This window comes from Heptranchias perlo, chromosome 15 (assembly GCF_035084215.1).
Source record: "Heptranchias perlo isolate sHepPer1 chromosome 15, sHepPer1.hap1, whole genome shotgun sequence".
Classification (NCBI taxonomy): domain Eukaryota; kingdom Metazoa; phylum Chordata; class Chondrichthyes; order Hexanchiformes; family Hexanchidae; genus Heptranchias; species Heptranchias perlo.
Genome location: NC_090339.1, coordinates 14,102,354 through 14,112,519, shown reverse-complemented (window position 1 = coordinate 14,112,519; position 10,166 = coordinate 14,102,354). Strand labels below are relative to the sequence as shown.

General features: G+C 39.4%; 1 protein-coding gene across 1 annotated transcript; it reads right to left on the bottom strand.

Annotated features, from left to right (window-relative positions):
* Positions 1-1,639: 1,639 nt before the first annotated feature.
* Positions 1,640-9,631, bottom strand: taf9 (TAF9 RNA polymerase II, TATA box binding protein (TBP)-associated factor). Its single transcript, XM_067996860.1, has 7 exons — positions 9,549-9,631; positions 7,456-7,537; positions 6,388-6,524; positions 6,156-6,290; positions 5,969-6,053; positions 4,509-4,622; positions 1,640-2,612 (listed from the first exon to the last, which is right to left on the bottom strand). Exons 1-7 carry the CDS (start codon positions 9,582-9,584, stop codon positions 2,440-2,442), a joined length of 762 nt encoding a protein of 253 aa, XP_067852961.1. The 5' UTR covers positions 9,585-9,631; the 3' UTR covers positions 1,640-2,439.
* Between the last annotated feature and the right edge of the window lie 535 nt (positions 9,632-10,166).

The following is a 10,166-nucleotide window of genomic DNA, read 5'->3' as shown; positions in this document are numbered from 1 at the left end:
CCAGATCCCTTGAGAATACCAGTTGCATCGAAAAGACCTCTTAACTGAACTGCAGTTAGAAATTTTAAACAGGAATTCCCTCAAATTGGATCATTTCAGGATTTTTGGAATGCCCCACTTTGGACCAGTTCATGTTCAGGGTGACCTGGCCTGTTTTTATAAATGAAAAACACACCTTAATGCACATGTTGTGCTGTCTTTGTAACCTGAATAAACAGCCTCAAATGTATTCCCCTGCCTCCCCAATTAATTAGTAGAGTACAAGCAAGAAGATGCCATGTTGAAACTCCAGTTCTCTAATGTTTCGGTCAAACTCTACGTTGAGTGCCATATCCAGTTTCAGTCCCCAAAAAAACAAGGGAGACATGCTCAACCTGGAGTGGTGCACATATGAGCCACAAGGATCAGAGGCCTGCAGTAGAAATAAAAAAAACTGGAAAATTTGGGGCTTTTCAGCCCTGAAAGGACAGAACTGACAGGGGCATATGATATTAAATATAAAAAAGGTAAACCCAGAATACTACTTCAAGCTAAACCATGATCAATGCACACAATTCAAACAGGAAAAAGGCAAATTTAGAACTGATCAAGAAATTCTTCACACTGAGTGATCAATACAGGAAATGGAGTACCAGAGAGAGTAATGCAGCTCAAAATCCTGAAATCCTTTCAGAAATAGTTGGATTCTGTGATGGAGGACTGTAGGTTTGCTAGGATGGGACAAATGGCCATCCTCATTTATATTTATTTTATGCACATAATCCAGGCTCACATTCCAATGCAAGACTAAGGGAGTGCTGCAATGTCAGAGGCAATGTCATTCAGATGTAATACAAAATGGAGATCATGCCTGCTTGGGCAGGTAGCATTACTCAAGCAACTGGGAGTTCTCCCTCAACCATAATCATTGAAAATCAGATTAACTGGTAATTTATCTCATTGCTGAATTGGGAGATTGCTGAAGCAAAACTGTATGTCATTGTTATCTACAGCAGTCATTACATTCCAAAAATAAGTTATGAGAAACTCTTAGAGATGTTTTGACAATGTAAGAAGGTTCTATATAAATGAGTCTCTCTTTCTTGCGAAAAGAAAACTTCCTTGCTGATTAAAAGATACTAGATCAGATTAATATAATGGTAGAAAAAGTCAAAGCTCGCTGATACAAGAAGCGGGAAAATTCCAACTGGCGATTTTTCCGAAGTTTGTGTTTATGGCACGTTCTTTGGGGCACAGGAGACAGTGCTCTACTCTGCTCCTGGCCACACTTCATACTGAAGCTTGGTGCCCAAAGAAAAAAAATAATTGCTCCATTCTTTTAGCATCCTTCAGATTGATGAACATTGGGTGGTAGAGGAAGAGCATGGAAGCTTTTTTTTTGAAATGTATTAATTAATAGGAAACTGTCAGTATATAATATACATTTCAAAGTATTTTCCAAACTTGAATGTACAATAATGCAAAATAATATGTTGGGCCTTAAATTCTGGAACAATTTTAACCACGAGGGTTAAATAATATAAAAACAAAAGAAATGCAGTACCGAACCATTATACATAAAATGGTTCATGTTTACAAGACATTTCTATTAGTTTGAACATGTTTCTTCTTAGAATATACACCATTGAAAAACACAAGCTGTAATCTACTCTTTAATCGCTGTCCAAAAATAATGCTATGTTATATGAAACTAGCCTCCATTAAGTAACAAAACCCTACATCAGATCCAGACTGCAAGGAAACTTGCTTTTCCAATATGTACAGATATCGAACCAAACGGCTGTTTCAGCAAAATCTGATTCGTTATACAAAAAATTAAAATACAACTGGAACATTTTGAATAATTCTATAAAACAGCACAAAAATGTAAACTTACTTTACATAATAACAAACAGAAAAATGAGTTTGACACACAACACCGGCAACCTCAATTTTCAGGAGACATAAAAGCAGTAAGCAACTATTCACACCAATCAAATGATGTGAAAAAACAATGCAAAAACAAAATATCTAGAAATCAACGTCCAAAAATAACTCTCGGAAATTGTGATAATTCTTCACACGTTAGAAAGAAGTTTTAAGTATAGAAAACTGATCTTCGTGAAAAGCAATTTAGAAATAAGCTCGTGGCAAGTAGGGATCCCGAGATTTAAGCCGATGACTGTTTACAGTAATAGAATGGCACATTTATTTAATCTGAACGAGAGGCAGTATTCACATCATGTTCTCAATTCTGCAGTGGCCATATAAACTGCAAGCACCGTTACACATTAGCTTCACATTACTGGATGTACAGCTCAGCCTGTCCAAACTGGATGACCTGCAAGCAATCCCAAGCTGAAATTAGCAGGTGTTCGTCATGTGTGTCTGGGAGTCTCAATATATTGGATTGATTCTGAAAAGTAGAACATCTGTGCAAGATGATGGTCAGATCCACTTTTAGGAAGCATCATAGTCATCATCATCTTCGTGTTTCCGTTTCAATGGGTTTACCTCACTGGTGCTACCAGGGGTTGAGACCATGTTAGTTGTGATGAGGATATTTTTTGAGCCAATCAGAGATGGATTGATCAGCACATTTTGGACTGAAGTTGTTGAGGAGATGCCTGTAGCTGTAAGAAAAAATGTGTAATATATTTAGAAATTCTATCTGAAAGCATATCCACAGTAAGCAAATGCAAATAAAGCTTAAAATCCCTAACATCAATTTGATTATAAAGTAGCAAGCTGAGTTAAATTTAAAAATCAACAAAACTTTTTTTTTGGCCTAAATAGAAAGCTAGCTCTATTAGAGCTGGACATTTCCATTTTAAGTTGTAGCTTTTTGGATATTGCAGCTTTAACGACAGCCCTTCAAAATATACTTTACTTAAAAAAAACACATTATTTTGATAGATAATCAAGCATTAAATGCCGGAAAATCTTCTCTGTTAACTCAACTGCCCAGTAATCTAAACAGTTCGATCACAATAGATAGGTGATTTATAATGCTAGGAAATATCAAGCTAAATTACTTTACAAGGAGAAACCCCAAAGTTACATTTAATATGTAGACCATTAAATATGTAGTTCCTGTCATTTAATCAACACAGTAAACAATTTTTGAGGTGAAAGATTTTATCCTTAAGTACTCTGACACTTATCTTTTCCTTCCCTCAGCCCCACCAATGGCTGCTTGAGATTAACTGTCACAAGATCTGATACTGGTTGAAAAAAAAATCAGGAAATCTGTGAGTTGCTCATGTTCAAAGTAGATACATTTCCTTTCAGCACAGTGCAGGACAGCCATCAGCACACTGGAAAGTCTTGCTTAATCATAAGCAAAGATCTACTTTTGTAAATCTGATCAAGTAACCTGTCTATGCAATTGTGCATGCCATTGTTGCTGCATCATTCCTGCTTTTTATTCCCTTGCTCTGTTCCTGAGACACTCTCTTGCACCACCCAAGTCCAGAATCTAAGCATTGGTCTTTCACAGCATGCCATACATGCAGCTCACTGGAAAAGACATGCAGGGCACACCCACCCCCCACCAGCTTATTTCTCAGCCTTGCAAACAGATTTCGAATTCAGTGGAAAATGAAATTTTCCCTAAAAACTGAAAAAGTGGACAATGTGCTAATCGTACTTCACGCTGGCAGAATCACTGCTGCCTGAGTTGGGAGGGAGAAAGAACAGAGCAGGTATTGGGGCAGATCATTCACCCATCATCATGGATCACAGTAGGAGCAAATACATTGCATCTGCACTGAAAAAAAATGTAGTTTCAACACCGCAAATGCTGTCTTCCATTCAGTGAAAGGTGATCTAATTGTTGATTTATTTTCATTACTTATTCTCGGGATATGGGTGTCATTGGCAAGGCCAGCATTTACTGCCCATCCCTAGTTGCCCTCGGGGCATTAAAAAGTCAACCATGTAGTGTAGGACTGGGGTAACATGTAGGCCAGACCAGATAGGGGTTCACTTCCCTGATGGATATTAATGAATCAGTTAGGTTTTTACAACATGCTTATTTTATCTGGTGCCAGCCCACAAAACACCAGATTGTTAATGAACTTGCCTTGGTGGGATTTAATTCTCAACTTCTGGATTGCTAAGCCAGTACCATAACCACTAGGCTACAACACCCATTTACAAATATATTTACTGGAGCCACTAAACATTTAAAAGACAATAAAAGTGGTCTTGCCACTCTCAACTCTGAAACCCCATTCCAGCTCATCTGAGCTGCCACTTCAGTGCAGCACTGAAGGAGTGCTGAAACAACATATGTGCCATCCTTTGGATAAGATGAGGATGTGAAAGGCAATATATAAATTGAAATTCCTCTTTCTTTTTAACATTATGGCGGGGGTGGAAGAAGTTAAAATAAAAGCAGTGAGGCTCCCCCCCCCCACCCCAGATAAATGGAAGGCATTCATTTTGGAATATGGAATTGACCTTAATACAGAAGCAAGCTATTAATTAATGCATTGTTCCACTAAATCACAAGTTTGTAATGTTACCTGGTTTAACAGTAGTTTGTGAAGAAGGGATTTGTACTGTAAATCTCTGTCCAGCCAATGACACAGGCGTTCCGACTTTTGCAGTAACAGCCACTGTTTGTGATGAAGGTGTACCTGCAAATACAAATAGTAACTCTTCGATGAATTCCAAATTTACAGAGCTTCATTCAAAATTTTGTGCAAATTACACTAAAACTATTAAAACCTCCACAGCGTTAATACACTGCAACAAAGGCCACAGACTTTTTTTTAATTGCAAGGGGAAATCTGAAATAAATAGCTGTTTTCTATATTTGTAAGGTATTCAGAAAACAGGGATAATACATCTTCTGGTCCCTCACCACCACCCCACCACTTTGTAATATGCTGCGGCTTTGACACAATCTGCCTCACTTTTCCAAAATTACCTTAAAAGAAACCAATGTTGTTAGGGATGAAACTTCATGAACAGATAAAAAGAAAATTTAGGTGGAACTAAACACTGAATTAATCGTAGCAGAGTGCAAGTTAAAGCGGGTTCTACTGTAACACTGAAATTGAGTCTGTACAAAATACCAAAGAAGTGCTCCTCTTAAACCAAACAGCTTATTATAGTGTAATCAGGACCAATATGTAGATGCTTTAGTAGTTACACTTGACATTTTAAAACCAATTTATATCCATTGTTATAAACTGGATCAAAATCAATTCAGTATTAACAAATATTGAAAATTATATAATTCTCCAATAAAACAAGTCCTCCTCCATAGCTGTCATTTTAAGGGACATTGGGATTTATATAGATTAACTAACCTTGATCTAAGCAACAAAGATTTAATCTAAATTTCACAAAATTTTGTTGCCAATGATAATAAAGTGACTGTCATGATAACTCACAAACTAATCATGTAATTATGTGCGGCTTTTAAAAGGAACTAGTAGAAGACTGAAAAGAGGTTCAAATTGTATTCAAACAAATTAATTTGGAATTATGGTATTTGTAAATACAGCTGAGGGCTAAAGCACATAGGGACAGTGAATGAGGGGTGTAGCCGAGTGCCACTAATCCCATCAAGAATTTAAATAGTTGTTCATAAAATTAAAATGTAAAACAGATAGTCAAGTGTAGGAGCTGAAGTTTACGTTCCCACCATTATACAGTTGTCATGGTGTCCCTTCTAGTCACTCCTATTTACAGGATTTTTTTTCATAAAGCTCAGTTAAATGGGTCATATTGTCCGAGACATAACCAAGCTCAAGGGACACCACATTAGACACTTATGTATAAAAGGAACGATAGGGCTGGAACCAGTAATACCAAGTGACAGTGCTACTACAGTCGATTGCGGGGGGGGGGGGAGAAATTCCCTCAGGTTGTGTTAAATTCGAACATGAGAACCATTCTGGCTTGACTACTGCAGTATCAAGGATTAACAACAGCTGTAATTCAGCCGTTGTATAAATGCAAGATTGCAACTTACCCAGTGTTGGTGTGCTTGGGCGACCAGTGACGCAGGTTCCAACACTTAGTCTTGGTACAGTTATTCTTCCAGAAGATGATGTCACCTTTAAAGTTGGGGAATACAGTATAATTTTCAAAATTCAGACAAGGTCTGATATGCAAAGTTCTATCTACATCATGTCAGATGACACCATGATGGCACATACCTTCTTATGTAGTGACTTCAATTTGTAGTTTGGAGCTGTTAGACAATATCTGTCTGGTGGCAGCCTGGGCCCAGCATATGGCTTTATCAATGGTAGTGGGTTCTGATTCTTCTGTCGAGCAATCTCCAGCAGAAACTAGAGAGAGGTTATGAAAATTTAAAACTCATCCTTTCAATTAATTCAGTGCTGCTTATCATCACAAATAAAAACTTTTTCATTGAGCAATACTTACATCTCTAGGAGGAGGGGATGTAAACGAATGGTCCATTCGACACTGAATAGCAAGCCTTACATCATCTGCATCAACACTCGACTTTTTAGCATGACTAGAATATATTTTAGCATCTTCCAGTATAGTGGTGACATATCCTGAAAGGTACAAGGATAATGAAGTAACTACTTTCCAAGTTTATTGTTGCAAAAGTTCCCATGTTACATCAGATAGTAATAGACTTCAAGAGGATAGACAGGCTGGAGGAATGGGCAGACACATGGCAGATGAAATTTAACGCAGAGAAATGCAAAGTGATACATTTGGCAGGAAGAACGTGGAGAGGCAATATAAACCAAATGGTACAATTCTAAAGGGGGTGCAGGAACAGAGGGACCTGGGGGTATATGTGCACAAACCTTTGAAGGTGGCAGACAGGTTGAGAAAGCAGTTTAAAAAAATGGAATCCTAGGCTTTATAAATAGAGGCATAGAGTACAAAAGCAAAGTTATGTTGAACCTTTATAAAACACTGGTTTGGCCACAACTAGAGTATTGTGTCCAATTCTGGGCCCCACACTTTAGGAAGGATGTGAAGGCCTTAGAGAGGAGATGCAGAAAAGATTTACTAGAACGGTTCCAGGGATGAGGGACTTCAGTTATGTGGATAGACTGGAGAAGCTGGGGTTGTTTTCCGCAGAGCAGAGAAGTTGAGAGGAGATTTGATAGAAGTGTTCAAAATCATGAAGGGTTTAGATAGAGTAAATGAAGAGAAACCATTCCCATTGGCGGAAGCGTCGAGAATCAGAGAACACAGATTTGAGGTGACTGGCAAAAGAACCAAAGGCGACATGAGGAAAAACTTTTTTAAGCAGCAAGTAGTTATGATCTGGAATGCACTGCCTGAAAGTGTGGTGGGAGCAGATTTAATCGTGGCTTTCAAAAAGGAATTGGATAAATACCTGAAGGGAAAAAATTTGCAGGACTACGGGACTAAATGAATTGTTCTTACAAAGAGCTGGCACGGGTTTGATGGGCCGAATGGCCTCCTTCTGTGCTGTAACCATTCTATGATCATATGTTAACTTACGGTAAGTGAACTCCAACATCTGATTAATAACTCTTGGTTCATATTCTGTGATGCCCATATCCTTTAGAATCTGGGCCATAACCTACAGAAAAATGAAATAGAAACATAATGGAGTTTCCCCTGGGTTATAATTATTTACAATGTATGGAACACTTCTGGTCACCCTGCAAATGTATCAAAAGGTGCAGGTAAAAAAAAGTTTCAAGCACAGTGAAATCATTGCATTAAACACATTAATCTCTTCATACAAAGAATGAAATCTGGGCAATTTGGCAAGTTTTGAAACTAGAGCAACAGCAAAACAGGAAAATTGTTTTATTAGTTTTAACAGTCTCTCTCGTATCCAAATCTGCATCATCTGCCACCTAGTATGAACAAAGGTACTCAATTGCCAGTTATGATAAAGCTATGGCAATTCTAGTAATTAATCCAACATTAATACTAAGTGCAGACTGGACAAGTTTAAAAAGAAAGCTGGAGGGAAAGGTTTACAGCAATAATGCCTAATGCCTACTTTTCTATTATCACACAGTATAGTTGTGGGGGGGGGGGGGGAATGAAGAAATCAGAAATAAAATCCATTATCGTCTATTACATAAAGTGAGAATTAAAATTATTTTTTTTTTAAAAAGGAAAATACCGTGACCTATTTCAGACCAAACCAGGGAAATATCAAATTACATCTTTTTTAAAAATGTGCAATTTACTATGATTCTGGACACAAATGAAGCTGGTTTGTTACACAGAGAAGCAGCCAGAGGCATTTATTTACTCTCTCGATTCTTGGTGCTGCTACTAATCAGATCTGCAAATGGATCGATACTTCCAATTTTATAAACTCATTCTAAGCGCATGCTTGTTGGAAGGAAATTCTTCCGCTTCTAGTAAAAGAGCAGAACACATATCTTCAAAGTTTGTACATGGCCATTGTAAGGAACCTACGATTCGAACTGTGAATGTTGTGTGCACCTGGCTGACAATCTAACAGACCAAATGGAATAGAGGGAGCGAGCTCCATTTCCAATCAAACTCAATTTCAACTAAAATAATGTTTAAACATGCTCATCTTCTCTTATAGAAGGCAAGTAAAAGTGAATAACAGCGATATCCCTAGCACTATTTTGGAGAGGCAAAAATATTTAGGGTCCTTTTTAATATTGAAAACATTGTCACAATACAAAGGGATTCCACTTCACTGTTCCTCCAGATATTTCCAGCAAAAGGAGTCATATTCATATGGACCAATTAATCACCCACAGCACCTAGTACTCACACCATCCATTTTCTGTCCCAGGGAAATTCTAAAGAGTTTAATGTAATGCATACTCAGTTTACATTCACTTAAACAAGTAGGGATCTTTCCATTAAAATACATGACAGTAAAAGAAAACAAGTATGGTCGTCACCACAGCATCTGTAATGGACCACAAACTTATAGTAAATAAGTATATTATATGAGCCTTAGCTCAGTGGCAGCACTCTCGTCTGAGTCAGTAGGTTGTGGACTCGAGTTTTACTCCAGGTCTTGACTACATAATCTATTCTGGCACTTCAGTGCAGTCTTGAGGGAGTGCTGCACTGTCAGAGGTGCTATCTTTCCCAACGAGACATTAAACAGAGGCTCCCTCTGAAGACGAGCAGGGGAGTTCTCCCTGGTGTCCGGGACCAATATTTCGCCCTCAACCAACACCATTAATTTCTGGTCATTATCGCATTGTTTGTGGGATCTTGCTGTGCGCACGTTTCCTACAAGTGACATTTCAAAAGTACTTCATTGGCTGTGAAGCGCTTTGGGATTTGAACTGTGCCAACCCACGTTCTCCTGAACTCCCACGTTCGGGAATCCGCTGCCCTCGCTCTGCCGGGCTCGGGGACCAGCAGCGGCTCGGCCTCTTATCTGGGCAGCGAGCGTGTTTCCACCGGGCGCCGACAGTCACAGGCGGCCGCAGCTGCTGAGCGGGAGCCCCCGGGGAGGGGAATCGCCGGCCGCCGAAGGTCAGAGTGTCACCGGGCGGCTAGTGCGCTGCGGGAAGGCCGGCAGAGCCGCCGTTTGGGGGCTGGGGCTGGGGCTCGGGCTGGCGGTGAAACTCTACCTGCGCGTCCCGCGGTACACTCTTCGGGGCCGCCATCTTCCCTCAGCCGCTCACTTCCGCCAATATTCACGCGTCACTTCCTGGAGCCCGCGCATCACGTGATGCGACTGGCTCGCGGCTCCGGGCCGCGTTCTAAAGAGCGAGCGCTCTTTGCATTGGTCCAGCAGACTAACCAGTCCTGCCTTTATTAACATTGCAGATGGACGTTGTGCACTGAGTTTGGTCACTTTTTGGACGATGCATTATGAATGAAGATCAAACAGTAGAAATTATTGCCAGTACAGACACTTGACCCGCTGGCACTAAATTCCTCTCCAATATTTTAACGAAGACGTTAACCTATTTATTTTAAATCAATTAACCCCCAACCCCTTCACCAAATAGCAGAGAGCAATTTGGTGTACCCTATCTAAATAAACCAATAAGGAGTCACTCAGTTGCCACATTGTCAAACAAAGACCAAACAAAAATGTCCCCTTTTTAGAGGGGCACAACTAATAAAGAACTAAACCATAAAAAAACAAAGGAAACTTAGAAACTTAAATAATGTTGTTGCTAGTTTCCAGTATGCACTAAAGACCCTGCGATGCCCACTGGTTGGTTAAGGCCTCAAGTGTA

Excerpts from the sequence above, each read along its gene's own strand:
- taf9 (XM_067996860.1), bottom strand. The coding sequence starts at position 9,584 with ATGGCGGCCCCGAAGAGTGTACCGCGGGACGCGCAG. Across the intron at positions 6,525-7,455 it reads GATGTTGGAGTTCACTTACC|GATATGTCACCACTATACTG; the intron begins GTAAGTTAACAT and ends TGTACCTTTCAG. Across the intron at positions 4,623-5,968 it reads CCCAAGCACACCAACACTGG|GTACACCTTCATCACAAACA; the intron begins GTAAGTTGCAAT and ends TTGTATTTGCAG.